The sequence below is a fragment of the Cajanus cajan genome, chromosome 7 (genome assembly GCF_000230855.2).
Source record: "Cajanus cajan strain Asha chromosome 7, NIPB_CcT2T_4, whole genome shotgun sequence".
NCBI lineage: Eukaryota > Viridiplantae > Streptophyta > Magnoliopsida > Fabales > Fabaceae > Cajanus > Cajanus cajan.
The window spans coordinates 43,787,787-43,815,128 of record NC_138523.1 but is presented as its reverse complement, the minus strand read 5'-3'; the positions used below and the strand labels follow the sequence as shown (position 1 = coordinate 43,815,128).

Here is a 27,342-nt window from a genome sequence, read left to right as displayed (position 1 = left end):
GTAAACAAGTAAAAAGAGTAACATAACGTTTCTGAATGAATGCCACCACAGCCATAATAGCATAATCCAAGTTTCTCATGAAAACTCAATCACATAATATGAACCCATCAAGAATTAGATTCCAATTTCAAATTATAACGTGACTAGAGTCTAGAGGAAGGGTTGTAACTTGTAACGTAATATGCAGCCCAACTCATCCCTTCCAAGTTTCATGAATTGAACTTCTCAGTTGATAGGGAGGGTTCTATTATGCGTTCACGCAAGGTCGCATCGCATGCTTTCTTTTGACCGTTTTGTAATTATCCCATACCATTTTTAAGAAAAATGACTTATTTACTCAATTTCATGTTTATAGGCCCAAATGAACAGGGCCGGCCCGGAAGTTGATGGGCTGAAATAGATAAAATATGTGGGGGTGGTGAAAGTAAGACGTGGTGTCATTCTATGAAAAAGAAAGAGGATATTAAAAGATACTTGCTCCTAATTATTTAGGCGCAACGATGGCAGTATTAAGCTGTCAGTGAGACCACTTTGAAAGCTTCACGAGTTTCTTATTTATATATAAACCAACCATAAAACATAAAGCCAACTCAGAGTCACAGAGAAGCTATCTTAGTTCCAAGCTGTTTATTACCTTGCAGCCTCAGCAAACTCTCTAAAATGTGACTTTGTTGTTGTACGTGTGAGTGAGCCTAAACAGTACGGATATTTGAGCAAAGGAACAAATATAGAAGTGTCCAATGCGTGCCAACAATACCCTTTACTCTCTCTAAAGTCTAAACACAAACAATTATCACTCTCCCTCTTTGTTCTCTACTTCTCCATTCACATCTGTGCGCCAACCGGCTAGCTAGCGAGGATGAGTAAACAAGACATGCTGAAAGTTCAGGTGCACACTTGTTAATTACTAGTTTCACTCTCGTCTTCATAAGTTAATTAAACTTGTTAAAGACAAATCGATCTGTTTCCTTCCTTTGTCATTATTCTGTTTAAAAGGTAGAGTTGTGAACTCATGATAACTGATCTGTGTGTTGTGTTTATATTTCATGTAGAATTGCCTTCTCAAGGTCAATATCCACTGTGATGGCTGTGAGCAGAAAGTAAGGAAAATCCTGCAGAAAATTGATGGTACATCTCTAACACACCTCTCATAGCCTTTTTTTTTTTTTTTTTTTTTTCCTTTCAAACTTTCATTTGATGTTAATTTGCTTTGCATCTCAACTTTACCATGCCACTTAAAATACCCCCATGTTTTCAAACTCTTGTTATTTTGTTGTCTACTTGCATCCTATATTGAAAGGTACCAACTTTACTTCTTTTTTTTTTTCGTTGGTCCAAAGGTTCCAACTTTACTTTGTTGTGTAGTAGTATTGTGTAAGCAAAGATAATTAGATGTTGAGACATGACAGTTTACTTGAGTGGTTTTGTCGTTAAGCAGAGTGGGTGCATTTTGTTGTGCAGGGGTGTATTCTGTGAACATAGATGCGGAGCGAGGGAAGGTGATGGTGTCAGGACATGTAGATCCAGCGAAACTGATAAAAAAGCTGAAGAGGTCAGGGAAGCATGCCGAACTTTGGGGTGGCCAGAGAGGCATGATGTTCAACCCCAACACCTACCCTCAGTTCAAGAACTTGCACATAGATAACACAAAAGGGGGCAAGGACAATAAGTCTCAGAACCACAAGGGTGGTGGTGGTCAACTAGCACACTTCCAAAATACTAAAGGAGTGTCAAAAGTACCTCCCAAGAATCAGAAATCTGTCAACTTCAACTTATCAGAAGATGAACTTGATGATGAGAGTGATTTTGATGAATTTGATGATGACTATGATGATTTTGAAGACGATTTAGATGATTTTGATGAGGAGGATGAAGAGGAAGAGTATGGATATGGACATGGACATGGACATGGACATGGTAATGGTAATGGACATGGACATGGTAATGGTAATGGCCATGGCCATGGCCATGGCCATGGGCATCCTATGCAGCATAACAAGATGATGGCTATGATGGGGCAGATGGGGAATGGACGTGGGCCACATGGGCCTGGTGGAATGATGAATGGGCCTGGCAATAAAGGGAATGTAGGTGGGAATTATGGGGGTGTGAAGAAGGGTGAAGTCATTGATCTACCTATACAAATGAAGGGTAAAGGTGGAAACTTCAACGAGGGCAAAGGTGGAAAAAAAGGTAATGGAGATGGGGGTGCAAAGAGCAAAGGTGGAAAGCAAAAGGGTGGCGGTGGGGGAGATAATCATGGAGGTAACAAGAAAAAGAACTCCAAAGCCAAAAATGGTGGTGGTGGTGGTTTCCTTGTTCGGTTCCTAGGCTTAGGAAAAAAGAACAAGAAAGGAGGTGCAACCGACACAACAAACAAGAGCAAAAACAACAACGGTGGAAACAACAAAGGAAAGAAAGATGGAGGAGGTAAATTCGACAAAATTGACTTTGACTTTGAAGATTTTGATATCCCTCCCAAGGGTAAAAATGGAAAGAGCGGTAATGGAAATGGTAATGGCAAGGTAAATAATAATGACAAGGGTCATAGTCATAGTCATGGTCATGGCGGCAATAATGGTAATGTGGCTCAGATGGGCCCAATGGGTCAGAGGGGCCCCATGGAGCACATGAGGAATATCAATATCCCGACGGTGCAAGGACTACCGGCAGCAGCTGCGGCAGCGGCGGCGGGGATGAACGGTGGTTACTACCAAGGGATGCAGATGCAGATGCAACAACCTAACCCTTACATGCAGCAGCAACAACAACAGCAATACATGGCCATGTTGATGAACCAACAACAACAACAACAGCAACAGCAAGCAAACATGAACATGAACATGAACATGAACATGTACCCACCACACATGTTGTATGGGAGGCCACATCAACATCCTTCCATGAACTACTATCCGATGCCGCCAATGCCGTCGCACCCCATGGCGGATCCCATCACGCACGTCTTCAGTGATGAGAACACTGAGAGCTGCAGTATCATGTAAATTATTATTATTATTACCGGTAGTAGTAATGGCTTAGTTTGTTTTAGGCTTCTATTATTTGTTTCTAGTATTTTGGGGGGTTTCATTAAATTTTGTCCTAGTGCTAGAAATATGTGCAACATTTTAGGACTAGTAGTATTACTATTACATGTATCATGTCATGTGCTGTTTCTTTATTTTGCTCCGCTCCTGAGTAGGCCATCACAGACTCTCACATGGCCTTTTATTTCCTCAAATTAAATGGAGCCATGCGTCCTGCAAAATATTCAATGCTCTAGATTCTCTTGGCTTTGCTATTGGCCAAATATGTTCTTTTCACACACATGTTGCTCACAATATTCAATACTTCACTTTAAATTTCAATCCTCTATTCTGCAAACCATTTCTTTTTTCCCTAACTTTTAATTACTACCATTTAATGCTCTATCTTTGTAGTAGTCTCCATTCTCTACTTAAGCTATTAGTTTTTGCCCATTATGGCTTTATCTTGCATTATGCTTTAGCCAATAAAACATACCGTAAGATGTTTCCAAATATTTTGAGGAAAAAAAGGATATACTCTACTTACCTTAAAAATTAGTTCCACACACGTTCCTTACTTACCTTACCTGCCACTTTTTCCCCCTCTTTTTTTGAGGGTTGGAAAGAGAAGAGCCAACTACACTTCTTAAACTTGTAAACTCATCCATCGATATATGGACAGAAGAGCCAAGGGATTCCTGGGACCACAGCCAAGTAACATTTTTTCTTATTATTTACATTTTTTAAAAATGTTTTATTTATTTTTAATTCAGCATCTACCTTCTCAAACAAATAAAAACAAGAATAAATAATATACGCGTGTGAGACACACTCTTTACCAAGACGAAATGTATATTTTACTGACTCTGCATTATATGGGTAAATACAATTGCAAATATACCCATCAAATAATATTTTAAAAGGAACTATACTACTAGCTAGCCCAGCAAACATTTTAATAATTCTATTTTAATTTTTGACCGCGAGCTATTATATGCCGACGAATTAACAATACTAATATTTGTTTGTTTCTTTTTTGAGGGATTGTACTAATAACTTTGAATCAAAGTTTAATTCAGGATATTGTGTACAGTGTCAATGAATATGATTGATAGCAAAGCATCTCTAGTGTGGAATATCAATCATACATAGTACGTAAAGTATAGACTTTCTCGTTAAACCAAGGAAACAAAGTAAAAGAAAAGGAAAAGAGAATGAAAGAGGATCATGAAAGGAGAAGAAAGAAAAAAGAATTACTATAACAAGAAAAGAAAGATCAGAGAGAATGCACAGTATCTTGGTTTTCAGATGGAACAAACTCATGACATATTAGCTTTCATTCCGTTTATATTTTCAACTTTGATCAATTATAATAGTACTTTATTAACTTTATTGTGCCTTGGTTCAGAGTAAGTGGGCTTTCTCACGCAAAAAAAAATAAATGGAGTGGGTCTCTACGTTCTAGCCCATATCTGTTCAACATAGGCTTCTATCTGTTTTACAAACCTCGCATGGTATTAAAAATTACATTAAAGTTGTGCTGCCAATAATACACGTATATATATACAAAGAATTTTATGTAAAAAAAAAAATTAATCAGAGGAATCATAATAAAAATATCACAAATTGTGGGACAATATATTTAGCCGAGAATCCATACTCTATTTTTATTATGTGCAAAAATTTAACAATTATAATAATATGAGCATGATTAAGGCTATAATTAAGACATTTTTTTTTTCTTTAAAATTTGTAACAAAAAATTTTGCGGAACCAAAATTACACATGTAAATATAAGGATTGAAAAGTGGATTTAAGGGTATAATTAAATTTGAATATATGAGAAAAAAATAGTTTTGTATAATTAGTTAATTTAGCAAAGAGTGAGTGAGGGTAGTAGTAGTAGAAGAAGTGGAATTGATCAAAGGAAAAAGGAAAAAATGCATTCATATGGATACAGAGCGAATGCTGTGTTAACCTTCAGCTTAACCCTTCTTGCCGTTATGTGCGCCATGGCTTCTCTCTCCGACAACCGCAATTCCCCCTCTCCCTCTGCCCATGTTCAGGTCTCTTTCTCTCTCCCTTTCTCAGATCTCTAATTCTTAACGTAACATCATTTCATCGTCTCTCTCTCTATGTAGGTCTTGAACATTAATTGGTTTCAGAAGCATCCCAATGGCGGCGACGAGGTAATTCTAATAAAAGTTACATTTTTTTATGTTTTATAATTGCAAGCTCTTGGGATTCAGAATTGGGCTCCCTGTGGGATAAAATTTAATATATTATATATTAAAAAAATGCAATTTGAGCATTCATAGACATTGTCGGAAAATCACGTGGAAAAGCATGCTTTCATTGATAAACTTTTCTTTCCTTGAAGGGTTTTAAAAAAAAAAAAAAAAAAAAAAAAACTTTGAATGTTATGCTGCAATGATACACGGTTAGAGCCTTTTTGATGGCCTCTGCTTGATTAGTAACTTGTTTTGTCATATAGGCTTCTGAAATGTTTGAATGCAGGGAAACTAGTCAATGAATTTCATACTGCATGTGATTTTTTATCATATTGTGCATATGCCACCTATTTTTATGTCTGTTTGAGATTCAAAGCTATCTTAATTCGTAGTTCAATTTGGAATAATAATAAATAAATAAGTAAAGTCTTTCTATTATTGCAGGTTAGCATGGCAATGAATATATCAGCAGATTTGCAGTCTCTTTTCACATGGAACACGAAACAGGTTCTTGACTTCAATTTCTATTGTTCATTGTGGTCAATACTGTTTTTTTGTGTTTTTATCCATCTTTGCTTGCTGAAACTAAATTGGGAAGATTGGATGCAGGATGAGTGAAACTTAAAATATTTGACTATAGATATATGACGGATATTTTAATCTTGTATTCTTAATTTTGTCTGCTCTACTTTGACCTTCCTCATCTTATTGATTTTCTTCCATCTTTTTGTTTAAGGCGCCTTGCCCACTGTTATATATTGCTTTATATCCTAGAATTTATAATGATCTTTATGTTTTTTACATTATATATTTCTATAAAACTAATGGAACTGCTTAATGTGATACTTGCATATGATTCACCGAATCCTGTTTTTTGATCACTTATTCTAAATACGAAGGTCAGGCTGCCCCTGGACTTACTTTTATATCTTTTTATATGCCTGCAGGTTTTTGTATTCTTAGCTGCTGAATATAGAACCCCTAAGCATTCCTTGAATCAGGTTTGATTTGCTCTGTTTGTTTGCATCTTAACTTTGATATTTAAATGGTTGGTGAGGTGCGTTTCAAAGAGGAAAAAACAAAAGGAGGCCATGACACGTTTCAGAAAGTAAAGAACAAAAGGATGCATGTTATGTTGCATCTTTTTTTTTACATATCAAGCTTTGCTGTATGGTATCTCTTAGTTGTTGCTTATGCTCTTAAGATGCTAATTTATAGATATCGTTGTGGGATGGTATAATTCCTTCAAAGGAGCATGCTAAGTTTTGGATTCATACATCCAATAAGTACCGTTTCATTGACCAGGTACACAACTCTTTAAGGATGTGATTGCTAGCATAAATGCCTTAGGATTTCTTTGTGCCTTAATTTTCCATTCTTTTACTTGTCTAGGGAAGCAATTTGCGAGGTAAAGAATTCAACTTGACAATGCACTGGCATGTTATGCCCAAGACTGGCAAAATGTTCGCTGACAAAATAGTCATGCCAGGGTATCGATTGCCAGAGGAATACAGATGAAGCTTCCATTTGTTAATGTATTGATGTAACTTTAGCCTTTTCTATAACGGATATAAAGGTTAGCCAAAAAAAATTACAATATGGGAAAACTGAAAAGGATATGTTGTTTGGCAAAAGGTAAAATGAAAATAGTTGGAATACTGTGATTCTTTTTTGTGTGTTGTTATATTGTCTCTTGCGTTGGACTGAACTTTTTTTTTTTCGAGTCTTCTACTCCTAAGAGGCCCTTTAGCCATCGAAATTACTCTGGCTATAACCTTCGAAGAAATAGAAAAAATGACATTTGCCAAAATCAGTACAAATTTTCAGGCAAATCATTAATTTTTTTCTAAAACTTTGAATGATGAGAGCAACTCTAATGGGAGTTGTTTGTCCCATGAAGCAACTCAAGCCCCGGTTTCTTGTCATTGAAGGACTCTGACGTGACAACATGAGTTGCTTGAAGAAGAGAGAAAGTTGTTTCCTCAAGCAACCTTTCTTTACCAGATTTCAAGCGGATCTTATTGAACATATTTGGGAATGTTTTGAAAATAATAATGATGAAAAATAATTTTGTATAATGTTTATGTATTTACTATTATTTTATTTTATTTTTCATATTTACTTATTGTGTATTTTTTCTCGTAATTTTTTTTTATTGTAGTGTAATTATCTTTTTTAATAAAATTTAGATTTAGTTCATAAATGATTAGGAAAAAAATTTTAAAAGTTGAATTTCTTAAAGTTTCTTACCATTGAAGTAAATTTGTGTTTGAGTTGTTTAATGTTGACATGACACACTGGGGACTACTTTTTTTTATTTTTTAATATATGAAGCAACTCAAATAAGTTGCTTCCATTGGAGATGCCTTGATAAAATTTTAGTAGCTATTGTTTTACCATTGACATTCCATTCAACAAGCATTTGGATTCAGATTCTTTGAAGGCAAATAAAATGTATATTCATTATACTAAATGTTTTATTCAATGAAATAGGACCCTTCATCTTTTATATATATATATTTGTAATTTAATTATTGGAGTTAATTGTCTAATCATAATATAAGCAATTTAACAAAAAAAAAATATGTCATACGAGTTTGAGAATTTCTATGATTATATTGATGAGTAGGAAGATTAGACAAATTTTAGTGACTATAGATCAAGAGTTCAAAGTTTAGTGATTAAGGACATTACACGAATTTTAACAAATATGAATTGAAATTTGATATAGATGGATGATAATATGAAATAATAACCTAATGTAATTGTTCATGTATGAGAATATAGAAAATATTTTTTAAGTTTCACAAATTGGAAAAAGATATCTAAATGTTAAAAAAAATAATATCTAAGAAAATGGACTCAATTACAATTTCTTTTAGTTTGAGAAATTAAAAAATTAGTAGATAATATCACACCAAATATTTATTACTCCTTCCATTTTCTTTCTTCAGTAAGTTTAACTTTCTTCTTTTTCTCACAATAATTGTTTGCAAAATTTCAATAACAAATTAGATTTTTTTTTTCTCTCAATTATATCGTTATTTAATGACCATTGTGCCGTAACCGAGATCGCGACGGGACGGCGAAAAATAAATTGAAAAATAGGGAGTTGCCATCAATGTTATTTTTTACGGAAAAACATTGAAAAAATCATAAAGTAAAAAATAGTCTACGAAAACCAGATTTTTGAGTTCGGGAGTCGATTACGTGTGAGGAAGGTATTAACACCTCACAACGTTTGTCCTAAGACGATTACCTTTAATTAATTAAACAAATTAATTATAATTTATAAAATATTTATCTCACTAAAATGATTAAATATATTTTATTTAACTAATTTAACTAATGCATTAAAAAAAATTTAAAATTATTATTGTTATATAAAAAGGAAAATAATATATTTTTTATTTTTTTGCTCGACAAGATTTATTTCTTGCTCTTACATATCTTCATGTGTAATGAAGAATCAGAGTCACGTAGTTCTTTGTAGAAAATATTTGTGTGTTGATATTTTTAAATTAAATTTTATTTTTGTTAAATATAGGATTCTTGAACTGTCTCAGCTTATTCATCCTAAAAATATAAAATTGACTAAGGTGTACACCAAAGTCAATTCAATAAAAATTTTAATTATAATTATTGCTAGAGATGTTATGATCTTAAAAAAAAAATTGTTGGGCATTTTTGTTTTTGGAGAAAAAATTTAAAGATAAGCTGTCACAACTTGTACTTTAAATTCAAAGGTTAAATAGATGTCACATCTAATTAACCATTCCTCCAATAAAATTTTTGATACAATAATTTCAGATATTTATATTAAATATTGTAACCCTATATTTTGATATTTAATCACATTTTGAATTTAAATAAGACTTTTAAGATGACAAATAATATTTTTTAAAATGACAGATATTACTAAAAAAAATATTAATAAATAAAATAAAATAAAAATAAATAAAAGTAAGTGAGTTCGATATACTCACTATTCTTCGCTTAAGAAGTGATAACTTGCTGGTTTATTCCTTTGAATTCCCTCTGGTCTTCAGAGAGCGTAGAAGAAGTCCAAAGTGGATAAGTTTGTGTGTTTGGGAAGGCCAAGGGCCGCTATTTATAGACTTTTAGGAGGGACCAGAACGGTCCTTTCTGAATCCGGAACGGCCGTTTAGGGGTTGCATCTTTACTCACAACGGCCATTTTTGGAACGGCCCATTCTGGGCTAGAATTTATAGGTATTTCGATAGTTTGGAAATGACCCATTCTGGACTAGAATTTATAAGTCTTTTCAATAGCTTGGACCAATCCATTCTAGTTTGGGAACGACCCGTTCTGGGCTAGAATTTATAGGTCTTTTTGGAAGTTTGGGAACGGCCCGTTCCAGGCTAGAAATTTTAGGTCTTTTTTGGAAGGTTGAAAGGCCCGTTCCAGTTTGGGAACGGCCCGTTCTGGACTACTAAAATCATATGAAAATTACTAAATTACCCTCCACAAAAGTATTAAAATTGAGGTGTTACATTTGGCTTCGATATTTTGTCTTTTTTATTCTTTCTTGTATATACATTTTTTGCAATTTTTTCAAACAAAATTAATATTTTCCGGACGAAATTGGGTTACTACACATTGTATCCACCAACAATTCACTTCTTTTTTATTAGAGAATGACCAGACAACCAAACTAAGCCAATGAAAATACAATACTGGTATAACTAATTAAAATTTACTTTATTTAATAATTCATGTTTACATTAACATTATATAAATTCACATCACATATAAAATATATTATTCGATATAAGATATCAGTTATTAAGTACAACAAATAGAACTACAATAGAACGACAAAAATAAATTAAAATATAGGAAGTTGTCACTAATGTTTATTATAGGAAAAATATTGGAAAAATTATATAGTAAAAAGTGGTTTATGTAATCAGATTTTTGAGTTCGGGAATCAGTTATGTGTAAGAAAGATATTAGCGTCATACAACACCTATCCTAAAAATGGTTACCTCTAATTAAACAAATTATTTATAATTTTTAAAATATTTATCTCACCAAGATTAATAAAATTTAACTATAACCATCAAATATATTTTATTTAAAAGTGCATATATTTTATTTAAATGAATACTAAAATTATTTATTATTATTGGTATAAAAATATATTTGATTGATATAGTTAATTTTATTAATTTGAGGAAGATAAATATTTTAAAAATTATAAATAATTTGCTTAATTAAAGGTAACCGTGTTTACGAGAGACATTGTAGAATACTAATACATTCTTTACATTTAACTCGACCTAAAAATTTAGATTTCATAGATTACTTTTAATTTTATGATTTTTTCAATATTTTTTTCTAAAGTAAATATTAGTGGTGACTCTTTACTTTTTATTTATTTTCGTTGTCCTTAATCCTGGTAGCTACATTGAGTTAACTAATTAAAAATTATTTAATATTTTATTTTATATATATATATATATATATATATATATATATATATATATATATATATATATATATGTATATGTAGTTTGTATGAGACTTTCGAATATTTTACTAGATTTATAGTGATGCTATTTAGTAAGAGCAACATCAGCATTCAGCACGATAAGGTTGGTATTTTAATTTTTTATTCAATAACATAAATACGTGGATTTCGTATTCTTTCGTGCCTAACGGTTTTGTACCATGACATTACTGTAAACAAAAGAAAAGGAAAAAAGAAATAACTTCGTTGGGGCCAATAAAGAAAGATAAGGTTAAGGGAATATTTAACTAACAGAGTTAGTTATGACGATGAAAGTCAGAAACAGATCACACTCATCTTTTTTGGTACTTGCCCGTCTTAGGTTCGTTTCAAGAAAACATCATTAATCTTAAGAAAGCTCTGTTTTTCATATATTGTTATGAAACCCTACATTTTTTGTCCCCTATAAAAAAGATTTAGATCTTCCACCCTACGGAAAAACTTTCCAAAATGTGTTTCTGGTGTACTAAAACTCGTGCATGATAGATCTTTGAAATAATAGAGAATTTCTGATCTTTTTGTTTTCTCCTTTCCTATTTATTTTCATTTTCGAATCCTTTACGGATTCTTAATATTTGCAGAACAAAGCATCACCTGTTGGCTGTTAGAGAAGGTAGCAACTCAAGTTATCCGAATACACATAATCACATATGTGCGTAATTTTGTTTATGCATTTAGGTGTAGTGAAACTGTGTCATTATATCTTGTTCCCAGGAATTGGGATGAGTACTTGTGGCCATGAAATATGTATAGCATTGTCCTATGATGGATGTTATGTGGCACATAAACTTGAGAACAAATTTAGTTCTGAATATGTAAATGAATTGGGATAAGATTTAGATCTATGGATGAATTCAATATATAGTTGTATACGTGTTTTTGTTAATGCATAAAAAGAAAAGGGTGTGCCTTCTTTTCTTCCCTCCAGCTCTAGTATTTTTTTCCACTAAAGAATCTGATTCTGTGTGTTTGAATAACCGTTCTGAAGTTACTTTTAGGTATTTAATGTACTTTTGGAGAAAGATACTTTTTTTTGTATCTTTTATTTTAAATGTACTTTTGGAAGGAGTAGAATGGTTATTCAAATATGCTAGTCATGTCTCATAAGTACATACTAATTCTTAATTGTCAACTTTTGATTACTTCGAGATCATGTTTGTGAAGAAAAACAAAAATTTATCTAGACATGCATGTGTATATTGTTGTTTTGGTTACATCATTTACATGTGACGTGTAGGCATTGATTTGTTTGATTTGACCTGAAGCAGGATGGATCATCAAGGGCATGGACATGGCCAGAACCCATCTATGGGAGTTGTTGGAAGTGGACCTCAACTTACTTTTGGTTCTAATCCATATCAGACCAGCCATTTAACAGGTTCACCTGGGATGGTTGTTGCATCACCAGGGACCATTCAATCCACTGGTCAACCACCAGCAACTCAGCTAGGACAACAATATCAACTTGCTAATCAGCACATTCATCAGCAACAACAGCAGCAACTGCAGCAACGGCTCCAAGCCTTTTGGGCAAACCAATATCAAGAAATTGAGAAGGTAACTGACTTCAAGAACCACAGCCTTCCCTTGGCCAGGATCAAAAAGATTATGAAGGCTGATGAGGATGTTAGAATGATATCAGCTGAGGCACCAGTCATATTTGCAAGGGCATGTGAAATGTTCATATTGGAGTTAACCTTGCGTTCTTGGAACCACACTGAAGAGAACAAAAGGAGAACCCTTCAAAAGAATGATATTGCAGCAGCCATCACAAGAACTGATATCTTTGATTTTTTGGTCGACATTGTGCCAAGGGAGGACTTGAAAGATGAAGTGCTTGCATCAATGCCAAGAGGAACTGTGCCTGTTACAGGGCCTGCTGAGGCACTTCCTTATTGCTATATGCCCCCTCAACATGCACAGCAAGTTGGAACTGCTGGTGTTATAATGGGTAATAAGCCTGTGATGGACCCTTATGCTCAACAGTCTCATCCCTACAACATGGCACCACAAATGTGGCCACAACCACCAGACCAACAACAATCTTCTCCAGATCAGTAGCTACTTATTATGGACGATTCTTTGGTGCTATTCCTCTCTTGTTAATTAGTTTTACAAGATTTGAAATTTGAAGTTTATGTTGGACTGATCATTTCAGTGCATCATATTAAAATTTAATTATGCAGGTTTTGAATTTTAATTTCCTTCTTTCTTTATGGAATTTAATATTTTTTGTAATAGAGATTCTTTATGTATCGCAAGTATACAAATTAATTACCAATAATGGTTTATGATTTATCAGTTGTTAGTTCTAGATGCATGATTTATAGTTGCGGCTGGTGCTGGTCTGCATTATGGTTTTGCTTTAGTTACTCCAACCTGACTTTGCATTACCAAAAATATGATAAGTTTGTATAACCTGGCTTTGTTATTAACAGTCCTGTCTTGTGCTGAACATGAAGAATTCGACTTTATGATTGAACATTTGAACCTTCTTTCTCCCTCGTGTTCTTTTGTGATAATGCAATGAAATAGACTTATTAGTGTAGTGTTTTTCCTCCTCATCATTTTCTATCGACTGGTTTTTTTTTATATTTGAGCCGTGGTGCCTTATTCTCTTCTGTAATTTGATCAGCTAAAATGATATCGGTTCTTTTTCCACTTCTGTCATTAGAGCAAGTGAAGTTCTATGATTCCCTTTTTCTGTGTGAATACACAAAAACTTACACTAGAGTACATGTGAACAATATTTATGAGCGTGCACCCTAAAAAGCACGAACATGACAAAGTAAATGCGACGTGTTAAAAGTTATACGACATGACAATTAATACAAGGTATAATTTGTTAACAGAGACAGATTGTTTCAGTGATTTTCCATGTTCGGAAAGATATTAATTTGACTTACGACTAGAGATAACCTTAATCCATGTGCGCGCACAAAAAAGGGGTATAAAATTAACACAAAACACAAGTTTCAAATTAAAATAGATATTTGATGTCTCATACATGAATGAGTCAAAATGTAGATGTAAGAAAATGTTACAACTTATCTCTGATTAAGACAATTTATCTAATTATTGTGATTGTATTGGTATAAAAACTTTAAAAATAAAAGTAAAATAATATAAATGCATTAACAGTATTTTAAGTGTTATTAAGTGTTCTTTGTGAATATATACTTGGCATGGGTACAAAGTGTCCATTAAAAACAATATGGTAACAGATATGGAGAACAACAACTCCGTTGGTCATATCTATCCTTGCTAATTACTTCAAAAACACCTTTAACCACAAATCAATTTTTTTTTTATTTTTATAATATATAGAAACAGAGATAAAACTTTCATATAGAGACCAAATGAAAAAAATGCCCTATGTATAGGTACCAAATAAATGAATGTCACGCATATGGACTAAAATGAAAATTTAACCATATAAATCTGTCAGTTCAGCTTCTATTATACATGTAAAACAAGTACATCCAGTTGTCATCACGTTTGCAACCAATTTGAAAACTTTTTATGCAAGGACCTAAATGAAAATGAGCGTAAGGTATAAAGACTAAAAGTTTAATGAAACTTAAAAATTATACAGATATTATAGTACGGTCATGGTATGTTGTACTATTTAAATAAATAAATAGGTATCCACTCTTTTTTCTATGGTTAAAAGGGGCTGGGGACCCAAAAAAATAAAAAGCAAGACAAAACTACAAAATGAAGTTAAAATAATAGTACTAGTGTGGAGCACCGTACAACATCATTAAACATCAAGGATTTTAGAGCTGAGGAGCAACTGAAATCCATAATCCAGGCCTCGGGTTTGAGGTTGTAATTTATATGCCAACTATCAACCAATCTCTCTCCAGCTGTGTATGTAATTAACTTAACCATTACAAAATTCACCTTAGGAATCACGCATTCACGCTCACCCAAAATGCTTTTCAAGGAACGTTGGAAGGTCGCTGATGACCTAGTTCGATGGTGCATTGAAAGTTAGAAAAAGTAAAATTATATTGGCACATTTATAACTTAAACAAGAGGGAAATAGAAAAACTCCCCTACACGTATAGTTCCCTTCAACTAAGAGTAACTAAATAGGTAATGATAATTGCGTACAATAGGATTGTGCATGTATGCGGGGCATACAAGGCACCAGCAATGTTGTTATGTCCATAAAATGGATTAGTTAACATGCCATAGTCACTTAAACATGAAGAGAATGTCACATAGCATCTGAGCATGTGCATCACTAAATTTCAAAATAAACAAGATAAAGATGGGCACTATACAGGACATTGTCACTCAAAATCACATTCATTAAACAATTTTGCATCAATTTAGTACATGTTTGAGTTACCATTTGGATGCTTGCAAAAGTACATTGGGAGCAAAAGATACAAAGGGGTTACTTCTCCAAAAGTGCACTTGACACCCCCAACGGATTTCCTAGAGTAATCCAAACATAATTTTATGAGTGTGTTTGAAAACCCATAATTTATACTTTTCAATGCACCAAACTGAGAAGTAAAATTTTTTTTGTCTATTTCGTTGGACGTGGATTTGTAGTTTTGTAGTTTTTCAACCGGAAACCAAACATACACATGTAACTTTCGATGGTTCATTGTGGAATAAAAGGAAAGATTCTAATGGGATGGAACCTTGCCGTCATGTACATTCTCCTTTCATAACAATTCCTTCAAGAATTCCATCAGTGCCAAAATTACCTGAAAATTGATGTGGATCAACAGGGCCAGGCAGCTGGAACGATATGGAGAATTGACCTGGTGGGCAAAGATTGTGAGTTTGCATTTCAAACACCTGAGAGTACCTGGACACCGATTTCTCTCCTGTTGTAGTTACTCCACACATTAACACTTTACCATCCGTGCCAACCTCACAGTTGAATTCCTCTGCCATCATAAATTCAAGCAAAATTAGTTAACAATCATCAATAGTGACATCTCAGAGGCACCACCGTATGCAAAAATGATTAAGAGTTTTTATTCCTAGCCCCCAAACAACAGTATGATTAGCAACAAAAAATACATTTTTTATGGCCAAGTTGACAATTTGGTCTACATAAGCATCGGTCAGCACAGATAGAAGTGTCATTGCCCATAGTCAAAATCTAATCATAAAAAATAGATAATATAAGCTTCCAAAACTCTAGATTCCTTCTAATAAAAACAAGTGGACCCCTTTTAGATTCCTTTCCATCTGGCAAGGAACTTAAAATAATCTCATTTCATCAATCACAATCTTTCAACAGTAAACATCAAAGAGACATTCCTAAAACATCAATCCACAGCATAAAACTTCATAACTATATGAATGACAACTATGTTATAGATGAATCAAGGAACAAGAAACTTACTTTCATCCCTCTTGACCCCGGGAAGAGATCCACGAAACAGATACGCGTCTTCACACTCTCCAATGTCTATAAGCCCAATGATGGGCCCAACCTGGCCCATAGCCGCACTTCCAGTTAAAGCAACTCCATTTTTGGTAGCAGCCACAATATCAGACAACTCCTTCTGAGAAGGCCGCGAAGGCAGAAACAACATAGCTGGCCCAACTTTATAAGGATCACCCTCATCTTCATTAGTCATGCAACTATGCATCACATTACCATCACCACTAGTAGTTGCAGCAGCAACATAAACATGATCCCGAACCCCAGAAGAACCACCACCACAGTGCTCAACATTATTATCACCACGCTCAACCTCTCCTACTGAAACATTAGCATTACTCATAACACGTGTGGCATCAAAACAAGCACCCAATTGCAACCTAGCAGCATCTCTTTCTACATGCAAATCATTCACCCCACTCAGCCTCTTGAACCTCTCAACATCATTGCTATTGAGGTGGGAGCCTTCAGGGTTGTTGATGAACACAAGGCTGTGAATGATTTTGAAACGGTTCTTGAACCAGGAGTGAGGGTGCAACTCAGGAGGGAACAAATCAGGAAATTGGGGGTAATTGCAATTACCACCTTGTGCTTGGCCTTGGAAGAAACGGCGCAATGAGGTTACCTTGAGAATGAGTGATCTGTCACTGTTTCTGAGTATGTTATAGTAGACACGCTCCAATTCAACGACTTTGATGAAAGAATGAGCAAGTTGGTTGGATGTGTATGGTGGAAGCCCCTCTGCTACTCTCTGCAAAATTGATTTTTTGGTGGTTTCGCCTCTGATGTCGGGGCCGAAATAGGTCCCCACGATGAAGTACATTAAGAAACACTGATCATCATTAGGGATCACGTTTTTTAGGTCAGCTTCGGAAACCATCATGGTGGTGGAAGATAACAGGACACTGAAAATGGAAATGCAAATTGTTTTAAAGAGTGAAATGGTAAAGGAAGAGAAATTCAGTGGTGAAAGAATGGAAGTGTTTGGTTTGTTATTATGGAACAGTGTAAGGAGAGTGAAGAGGAAGGAGACAGAGTCCAATGTGCATGCAGAGTGCAGAGTGCAGAGTGTAGAGAAGGAAGAAGACAGAGAGAGAGAAAGCGTGCAATGCAATTGCAGTGTGGTGTTAATAGTATCGGTTTTGGGGCTGAAACCGAACAGAACATGGGCTTGGGCTGTAGGAACTATGAAGGTGGGAACACCAAACTTGTGCTGCACTCATACCCACCACATACTTTTGCACGCGTCTTTCATCTCATTTATGACAACTTCTTTTTTTTTGTTTTTAGAAATATTTCATGTTTTTAAGGTGATTCATGTAATTTCGTTCACTTAATTGTTTCGTTTTAAAAAAAAAAAATAGAAGAACATGTAAATTTATTGTCACAAGTTTTTATAATAAGATAAAGGGGAATGATAATACACTCCCACCTATTTTTTAGTGGGAGTATGTTAGCAACCTACATCAAAATTTTAAGTTTTGATTTTGTTAATTTGTACAAAAGATGTTATAGTAATTTAATTTAATTTTAAATAAAAATAAAATTTTTTCTCTCTCTTATTAATTTCATTCTCCAATTCATTTATTTTTTTTATTAATTAATTTTTATTTGTTCAGAGAGAGAGGGGTGAGACATCATGAGAGATGAGAGAGAAATGAGTTAAAGAATAAATTTAATAGGAGAAAGATAAATAAGTTAGAGAAAGAATTTAATAGGAAAGAGAAATGAGTTGCAGAAAAAATTTAATAGGAGAGAGAAATGACTTAGAGAATGAAGTTAATAAGAGAGAGAAAATATTTTATTTTCATTTAAAATTAAATTAAATTACTATAATATTCTTTATACAAATTAACCAAATCAAAAGAAATGAGTAATTTTTTTGTCCTAAAATTTTGGTGTAGGTTGCTAACATACTCCTACTAAAAAATAGGTGAGAGTATATTAGCATTCTCCTAAGATAAATGATTATATATATATATAAAACTATTTTTTAAACATTCTCTTTATTATTGTAAAAATTTATTAAAATTATAAATTATAGTAGGCTCAATATTAAATTAAGAAAGTCTTACTAAATAAAAAGAAAATTTTGCTAAAATTTATGATTTGTACTAAATTTTAATTATTGATAAATTTTTTTAAAAAAATTATAAAAAGAAAGGCTAATATTTTTTCATATGTATCTGTTGAGTTTTTCCGTTGAAGTACTTTTATTTATAATTATAGATTAGGTTACTTCCCTCAACGGACTCAAACACGGCAAGTGTACCGGCCGTACAAGTAGTAAAAATATCGTATCCACAGGGATTAGAAGGTAAACTAAGCATTCATTGGCTACTTGTGACTTGAGAACAATCCCAATAAATATGAATATGAATTTAAGAACAAAACTACTGGAATTGTTAAAACACAAATAAATGAATTAGGAATGAAATGGGGTGAGAAATGGTAAAATGGACACTTGAAGTTGTGGGGGTTTGATTTCACCAAAGAAACACTAGTGAATCCTATGTCTCTTGTTACATTCATTGTTCAGTCAACCATAAATTTACTCAGACCTAATTCCTTAGAGAAAGAGCCTAGGTGCAAAATATTGAATATCAATCCCTTGAGTACTCAATACCTCCACCCGCATTACCGGTTAGGGTTTTAAGACTACTAATGGGTCAAGCCCTATCCCTAGGTACAATTCCCACTAGGCATATGTTCATAACTAGTTTCAAGGATATTTCCCAATACTCAATGAAACCTTAAATCATGCAAAGGGTGATCAAGCCAAAGCAAGCATTAAGCATAGAATCATACACAACAAAGAATGAAACAACACATATATAACATTAAACACAAAGGGATTACAATAGAGTTTGTTGGTTACATCAAAACCCCAATACAATGGATAGAACCTCTCAAAACAAAGAGGGGAAAACTAAAATAGAGATGGAAGAGGAAAGGAAGAACCGAAGGAATGATCCACCGTGGGAGGCTTCCGAAGCCTGAGAATCCCTCCTGCAGCGCTCCTGGAGGCGCCCCTGGGCGAATGAGGGAGAAAACCCTCGACATTTTCCTTTTATGCAGCCCGAGGAGACAAATTAGGGTTATTGCGCCCGGCGCGTTACACTTCGCGCCCGGCGCGGGCTTCCCCTGATGCTCAATGTGCTCTCGGCCTTGAATTGAGCCCGGCGCAATTATAAATTGCGCCCGGCGCGAGGTTCCCAAAGGCTGAGAGTACTCTATTTTATGCCCGCCCGGCGAGATTAATACGGCGCCTGGCGCGGTTGCCTGCTCTGCTCCTTAATTCTTTTGTTTTCCACTCCTTTAACCCTTTTTTTCCTCAATTCTCTACTTGAATACCTGCATATACAAAAGAAACCAAAATGAGAACAATTATATGCAATGATACAAAGAATGGAAGAATTTGATCATTAAATCTTGTATAAGTCTCATCCAAAAAGAGGTAAAATTGAGACTTAACAACTCCCCCAAACTTAGAACCTTGCTTGTCCTCAAGCAAAAGGTAATTAATCAAGCAGATAACAAGCAATGCATGTGTGTCAAGTTCCTTATTCTTGGTTCACTTACAATTTCATTTCACAAGCATGAACCTTAAACGAATTTTCAGCCACAATTATTGCAATGGAACATGACAATGTGCAAACAAAAGTTTCAAAAGAGATCAAAGAACTGAGAAAAGCTAATGACTATCTATGAATGCATCCTCACTAGGAAAGTGTTTCTCTCATATGCACACTAGTGTATAGGGGTGAGTGTTTCTCTCATATCTACTACTCACGCCACAGGATTCAACTTTGCTCTTCGTTTCCAAATGAAACCAATGGTAATACACATGCAGGCACTTATCACAAGGGCTTTATTAGGGCAATTTAAGGTAATTAGGGTCAAGCATAGCGGTTTCATGGTTTTTCAAGGAATAAGGGTGCTATAGCTTAAGAGAGTACTTGAAATTTCTTCAATAATTTCTTTCTCCATACCCCAATGTATCATTTTAGCACATGCCCTCAACCAATTCCAGCCATTAGCCTTTATATGATGCATCTGTACACTTTTGCATCTTATTTCAAATATATATATATATATATTTTTTTTTTTATTTATTTTATTTTTTTTTTTTACTGACCACATACTTCTTCTTTCTCAAATTTCTTCATTCTTCAACTCCCCCAAACTTATTTGATGTCATCAATATACTCTCTTAACCAAAACAAGGATTTATGGTTAATTTTTCAAAGTTGGGATAAGTGGAAGGTTGAGTGTTTAAGCTTAGGAAGATATGGGTCAAAAGAAAAATAAATATGGCTTTTTGGCTTAGATGGTTATCAAAATATAGAAATGCCTTGATCATGTAAATACACTACACTAGCAAACCACCTGGGAAACTCAAGCAAAGTCTATCATGCAACATAAGTGTAGTTTCTCTCATCAGTATTTAGGCTCAGACCTCACTCGGTTGGCATCCACAGATTATCACACTCAGCTCAGTCTATGATCAACATTGAAACCCGTATGCAACTAATCATGAACTAAAGCTCTAATATGACTTGAAAATGTCTAAAGTACACACACCATAAACATTAAGCAAACCTCAATCCAAAATTGATCACATACAAAACAAGTATTCAACAAGATTAAAAACCATGCTCTAGCAGGATATTCAAAAAGATGTACCAACCAGAGTAATCCAAAAACAATTAAAATACTGAAAATAACAACAGAAAAATAAATTGCAAACAGAGGTGAACTAAGGTGAGCTTCATCTATTTCCATCAAATTTGGTCATCTTCCTCAGTAAGTGCTCAACCGCATCTGCATCAGCAGCTCCACTCCCCCACATTTAGAAGCCTGGTCCCCAGGCCAACCAGTATATGCCTGCAAGTCCTAGTAACCAGAAGTTGTGAAAGAGTATAATCATGAAGAACATGGTGAGCATAGTATACAATGATGACCATACAATTATATCAAAAATGAAGAACAACCTTAGACCAAAATTAACCACAAAGAAACATGCTTGAAAACAGAGAAATATAGGTTCAGGAGAGTGCTCGCGCCGGGCGCAGCACAAACTCGCGCCGGGCTCCATATCAGTAAAAGGCCAACGAGGTTCAAATTCTGATACCGCGCCGGGTGCAGCACAAACTCGCGCCGGGCGTGGTACTCTGAAATGGTTACATTTTGCCTAAATTTGCTTTGAAGGGAGCCTTGTAACCAACCAGAACCAGAATTACCTCATATCTCACACTCCAAACAAAGTATAACCTATATTTACTCATTTCAAACATGATTCACACACTTAACAAATAACACAAACAATACATAACACAAACAACATATAACACAAACATATTTACATATAAACAAACAAGTCACAAATAGCTATAAATACTCAATTTGCCATTCTAATCCCCGGCAACGGCGCCAAAAACTTGTTGAGTTTTTCCGTTGAAGTACTTTTATTTATAATTATAGATTAGGTTACTTCCCTCAACGGACTCAAACACGGCAAGTGTACCGGCCGTACAAGTAGTAAAAATATCGTATCCACAGGGATTAGAAGGTAAACTAAGCATTCATTGGCTACTTGTGACTTGAGAACAATCCCAATAAATATGAATATGAATTTAAGAACAAAACTACTGGAATTGTTAAAACACAAATAAATGAATTAGGAATGAAATGGGGTGAGAAATGGTAAAATGGACACTTGAAGTTGTGGGGGTTTGATTTCACCAAAGAAACACTAGTGAATCCTATGTCTCTTGTTACATTCATTGTTCAGTCAACCATAAATTTACTCAGACCTAATTCCTTAGAGAAAGAGCCTAGGTGCAAAATATTGAATATCAATCCCTTGAGTACTCAATACCTCCACCCGCATTACCGGTTAGGGTTTTAAGACTACTAATGGGTCAAGCCCTATCCCTAGGTACAATTCCCACTAGGCATATGTTCATAACTAGTTTCAAGGATATTTCCCAATACTCAATGAAACCTTAAATCATGCAAAGGGTGATCAAGCCAAAGCAAGCATTAAGCATAGAATCATACACAACAAAGAATGAAACAACACATATATAACATTAAACACAAAGGGATTACAATAGAGTTTGTTGGTTACATCAAAACCCCAATACAATGGATAGAACCTCTCAAAACAAAGAGGGGAAAACTAAAATAGAGATGGAAGAGGAAAGGAAGAACCGAAGGAATGATCCACCGTGGGAGGCTTCCGAAGCCTGAGAATCCCTCCTGCAGCGCTCCTGGAGGCGCCCCTGGGCGAATGAGGGAGAAAACCCTCGACATTTTCCTTTTATGCAGCCCGAGGAGACAAATTAGGGTTATTGCGCCCGGCGCGTTACACTTCGCGCCCGGCGCGGGCTTCCCCTGATGCTCAATGTGCTCTCGGCCTTGAATTGAGCCCGGCGCAATTATAAATTGCGCCCGGCGCGAGGTTCCCAAAGGCTGAGAGTACTCTATTTTATGCCCGCCCGGCGAGATTAATACGGCGCCTGGCGCGGTTGCCTGCTCTGCTCCTTAATTCTTTTGTTTTCCACTCCTTTAACCCTTTTTTTCCTCAATTCTCTACTTGAATACCTGCATATACAAAAGAAACCAAAATGAGAACAATTATATGCAATGATACAAAGAATGGAAGAATTTGATCATTAAATCTTGTATAAGTCTCATCCAAAAAGAGGTAAAATTGAGACTTAACAGTATCTCTTTTCTTTTTTAATAAAAGAACAATAAATTTAATATTTATATATAATATTTATATTATTTTTTGTATGAACCCTCATTTCCGCACATATATATCAGGAAGACAATTAGTATGTTGATTGACTTGTAAAATACAGAGCATTTAACAATGATTATCATCATTTATGGAACTTTTGTCCCAACTCTTTAGTAATGTTCGACTTAGTAATATATTAGGCAACATCATGTTTCAAATATAATTGTTTGTTTTCCTTTTTTTTATTTTGATTTAAATTTTTCTATCATAAAATAAAATTACATGTGTGTATGCACATGTTAACACACTAAATATACATTTAAAAGTTAAATTGGATGGTTAAACTGAATTGCACAATTATGAAATGGTTATATTTATGATATAGTTACTCACAAGTATTTTAGCTCGTGTATAAGCTAAATATTTATTATACATAACTAAATTTTGCAATAAATTATATATATAAATAAATATTATGTCTGAATTATATTTAAAATTTATATAAATGAACATTTTTAAACATATAAATTATATTTTAGATTTATGATAAATATCTTATATTATAGAATAATATTATTATTTATTTAGAAAATATTAAAATTTAATTCATAAATAATTCTGATAAATAAAAATAAAATTATATAAGAGGTTAGAAAATTTTGTTGTTGAAGAAAATTTTCTAAATCAATTAAATTTCAATTGTCTTACTATTATTATTTCTTAATTTGGGAGTATACATTCTCGATAGTCAATTCTTAAAGGTAAAATTTTAAAAATTAGCTCGGAGACAACGGATCAATAGACAATTAATACATTATTGCTCAATCTTGGTAAAAACAAACGAACTAATTTGAATTAGTCCAATTATTTTTTTTACTATTATTTTTATAATACATTACAAATTTACAAATTAACGGTAACTTATATTATTTCACATATTAGTTTAATTGTGTAATCTCACATGTGCCCATTTGGCCTTTTAGGCTTAGCAATATCAAAATGGCCTAATTCTATATAGCTTATATCCTTTTTAAAGCTCAAATCTACCTTATTTACAAGCTGGTTGAGTTGACCCATCAAATTAAGTTCAAATTGACAACTCTATCTATACTAACTTGTATTTAGCAAACTTGTATATGTATACTTAGTTGTAGGGTCGAGCTAGTCTAACCTAATTTGACTTATATGGGTCAAATGTTATTTTAGATCATGTTAACCTGATTTATATTCTTTTCGAGTTGACATTTTTTTTGACTCAATCTGATCCATGTCGAACCATTGGGCCAAATTGACTTAGTTAAAAAAATATTTTAAAATATTAAATTTATTTATTTTTACAAAAAAAAATTATAACATAATTAATTGATATTATATATTGTCATGAAACTAGCTTTGTTATCTTACATGAACTCAACATCTTGATACGTGAGAGATCCAATACATTTAATAATATGGTGTCTTAAATAATTAGAACTTAAATTAACTTTACATGAATATAATTTTTCTCAATCATTACATTTACATTTATTCATTCCATTATTTAGACTAATCTTTTCATAATAATTTATAGGTTCAAATTGACTTCATTTATAGGCAATCGAGTCAACCCATCAATCTAAATTCAAATTCATAATTTTATTTATACTAACTTGATTTTAACAAATTTATATAGCTATCTTTTTATCATTGTATGAGGTCATTATGTTAAGATGTGACATTTTTACTTTATATAAAAGTTAATAACAAGCAGTTTTTCAATTAAAAAAATAAACAACTTTTTTTGTTAGTGGCCTAAATCTTAAATCTTAGTGGCCTTACCTTGGGCCAAGCCTGAGTTAGAGATGTTTATAGGCTAATTTGATTAAAAATCAAATTTAAAATATTATATTTAATTGATTTGGTTTAGGTTGTAATTAGTTTTTCTTAATCTAAATCATATTAAACCAATTAAAGATAGGGTTGATTTAGTTCAATTTTTCGGGAGATGATGAAATATGTATTTGATTATATTTTTTAAGTTCTTATTTACATTTTGTAAATTTTATATAACATCATATACCACATTTTTCATTTTTTAATTGTTATATGCATCATCAATTATATTAATTGTTTTTTTTTCTGAATTATTTTTTTATGCTATCTTGAGCCTTGATGGCACTTTGGATTGTCTCCTGCTATGTTATTTCTCCGGTTCAAAGAAACAGATCAAATCACTTGTGATTTTCAACTGAATTACTTGAACAAAGAAGTCTGATTACAATATATATAACAAACCTTGAGAAAGATAAAAAGTAATAGTTCCTCACAAATTCCATAAAAGAGAACGTTTAATCAAGGTTTACAATTTACATTGTCTTAAATCAGTGAGGAAAAATAGCACAATTTTATCCGAGTAGTTACTTGTAAATAAGTAACTTTTCCCAAAAATAAACTCAATAAATTGTTAAACTGAAATTTTTTTTACATTTCCTTTGATTTATCAAGCATAAGGATGTCAACTGAATTTGGAGTTAACAGATACAAAAGTATCCACGATAATAATAAATTTATCTAGTAAACACTAAACAGGTTTAATCAAAGTATAAGCATTCGATCACAGGAAAATATGATTCATGAAGAACAATAATGTATATTACAGTTTAGAAGTCGTTTGGCTCAATTATTGAGATCAGTAGCAATGGTGGAATCAGTGATCACAGAACTAACATTCTTAGTTATTGAATATTGAATCAAAGAACAGAGAATTTTCACACAGAACGAAGAAACAATAAACCATGCTCTCATTTAAATGTTCTCCTATTTCTATTCCTATACTTTTTGCTCATTACAATTTGCTTAATCGGAGAAGAAGCCACAAGTTTCTGAACCCAAAATCTGACATCCTCTTTGCCCAATCTAGAACTCAAAACCAAAACACTCCCAAACAAAAACCCTAAAAACCATTCCTTGATGGCCTTCTTCCCCAACCACAACCCAAGCAACGAAACCCCCGCCAGGCAAAACGACAACGCCCTCAGAAACAGGTCAAATTCCTGAACCCTCCACCACCACAAGCCCGCAGCGCAGATCAAGGCAAATGCGAACCACAGCGGTTTCTTCGCGCTCGCCCTCCGGCCGGCGAGGAGGCGGCGGAGAGGCTGAGAATCGCGGCGCGCGATTTCTCCGGCGAGAGAATTGAGGGGCTCCGGCAAGATCTTGAGATTGAAAGCGAGGGAGGAAGCGAGTTGAAGCAATTTGCGATTGGAGGGTTGGGACCATGGATGGCTCTTGGCGCAGAGAATTGGGTGAGGCGAGAGGCGAAGAGAAGTAGGATTGGGGAATGGAAGAGGCTGATTTGAAATGTAGGGTTTGAGTTTGAGCATTGTGTTGCGGTGACCGTTAGAATTGGAATGGAATCGAAGACGAAGGAACCTGTTTCTTTCGGTATTTGTTCCAACCACGAACCAAATTCATTTTTGAATTTCGTAGAGCCACACCAATGGATTTCGTTTTATTTTTTTTTCTATTTAAAAAATAAAAATTGTCTTTTTTACTTTCAAGATTAAAACATTATTTTTTTCATTAAATGCTTGTAATAATTTTTTATACACAATGTTGTAAAACCTCCTTTAACACAAATACTTTTTCCATATGCATGTGGTTTTAATATTTGAAAAATTAACGGAAAAAAATGTTCTCATTTTTAATATAATATTAATTATTTTTTTTCTTCTATTTATTTATATATCTTATTTAATTATCATAGTTAAAAGTAATAATATACTTATTAATAAAATGAGTTATTTTAATAAAATTATAAAAAATTGATGTAATTCTTATAGTTTTTAATTTGTATGTAAAACTTTTAAAATGCTATTATGATTGTGAAACAAAAAGAAGTGGTTGATCAATTTTAATGTTAAGTTAAATCACATTGATTGACCCATTTGATTTCTATTTAAAAAAAATAGTTGTAATTGTGTGAACGAATATCAATTAATATTATTATTCATTAGAGGAGTTGAAATATTATATATCTCTAATAGTTATACACAAATAAAATATTAAAAGATTGTATATAATTATTCAAAGATAATATAATTTTTTTTATATCTGAGAGATATAATGGTCCCACTAAAAAATGGAGATCATAAATGGTTACATATCTCAATATCTCATTTACAATAGTTATAGATTTTAATGGTAATTGATCGATATTTAGAAATATTGACCAAGTCTTTATTAACAAAAAAATCAATTTTATAATTATGAATAACAAATAGATATTCGCACAACAGATATTTATGAATAAAATACCATATTAGTTTTAAATAAATAATTAAATAATTACATGCTCAATAATACTGTGAAAGCGAATAATAAAATTTTGTATAAACAAATAC

The 27,342-nt window shown here is 33.3% G+C and overlaps 4 protein-coding genes across 10 annotated transcripts; 3 read left to right on the top strand and 1 right to left on the bottom strand.

Annotated features, from left to right (window-relative positions):
• The first annotated feature begins 536 nt into the window (after positions 1 to 536).
• LOC109804579 (uncharacterized) lies at positions 537 to 3,323 on the top strand. Its single transcript, XM_020366436.3, has 3 exons — positions 537 to 889; positions 1,053 to 1,128; positions 1,462 to 3,323. The coding sequence occupies exons 1-3, from the start codon at positions 860 to 862 to the stop codon at positions 3,003 to 3,005; spliced, it is 1,650 nt and encodes a 549-aa protein (XP_020222025.2). The 5' UTR covers positions 537 to 859; the 3' UTR covers positions 3,006 to 3,323.
• Positions 3,324 to 4,910: 1,587 nt separating this feature from the next.
• LOC109794725 (signal peptidase complex subunit 3B) lies at positions 4,911 to 6,929 on the top strand. Its single transcript, XM_020354168.3, has 6 exons — positions 4,911 to 5,092; positions 5,168 to 5,215; positions 5,702 to 5,764; positions 6,205 to 6,258; positions 6,476 to 6,562; positions 6,650 to 6,929. Exons 1-6 carry the CDS (start codon positions 4,967 to 4,969, stop codon positions 6,773 to 6,775), a joined length of 504 nt encoding a protein of 167 aa, XP_020209757.1. The 5' UTR covers positions 4,911 to 4,966; the 3' UTR covers positions 6,776 to 6,929.
• Positions 6,930 to 10,968: 4,039 nt separating this feature from the next.
• On the top strand, positions 10,969 to 13,291 carry LOC109812093 (nuclear transcription factor Y subunit C-3). 6 transcript variants are annotated; one of them, XM_029272934.2, is made up of 3 exons: positions 11,055 to 11,112; positions 11,372 to 11,442; positions 12,059 to 13,284. In XM_029272934.2, coding segments are annotated over exons 2-3 (795 nt in total). In that variant the 5' UTR covers positions 11,055 to 11,112; positions 11,372 to 11,440; the 3' UTR covers positions 12,852 to 13,284. The 6 variants fall into 6 exon arrangements, with proteins under 6 accessions (XP_082915893.1, XP_082915894.1, XP_029128767.1 ...); XM_083059769.1 differs by having other exon boundaries at positions 11,061 to 11,112; positions 12,056 to 13,285; XM_020375967.3 differs by having other exon boundaries at positions 11,093 to 11,112; positions 11,372 to 11,403; positions 12,059 to 13,285.
• Positions 13,292 to 14,216: 925 nt separating this feature from the next.
• On the bottom strand, positions 14,217 to 17,411 carry LOC109794984 (HSP20-like chaperones superfamily protein). Of its 2 annotated transcripts, XM_020354381.3 has the most exons (3): positions 16,168 to 17,411; positions 15,518 to 15,703; positions 14,217 to 14,763 (listed from the first exon to the last, which is right to left on the bottom strand). In XM_020354381.3, the coding sequence occupies exons 1-3, from the start codon at positions 17,090 to 17,092 to the stop codon at positions 14,735 to 14,737; spliced, it is 1,140 nt and encodes a 379-aa protein (XP_020209970.1). In that variant the 5' UTR covers positions 17,093 to 17,411; the 3' UTR covers positions 14,217 to 14,734. The 2 variants fall into 2 exon arrangements, with proteins under 2 accessions (XP_020209970.1, XP_020209969.1); XM_020354380.3 differs by having other exon boundaries at positions 14,217 to 15,703.
• Positions 17,412 to 27,342: the final 9,931 nt, after the last annotated feature.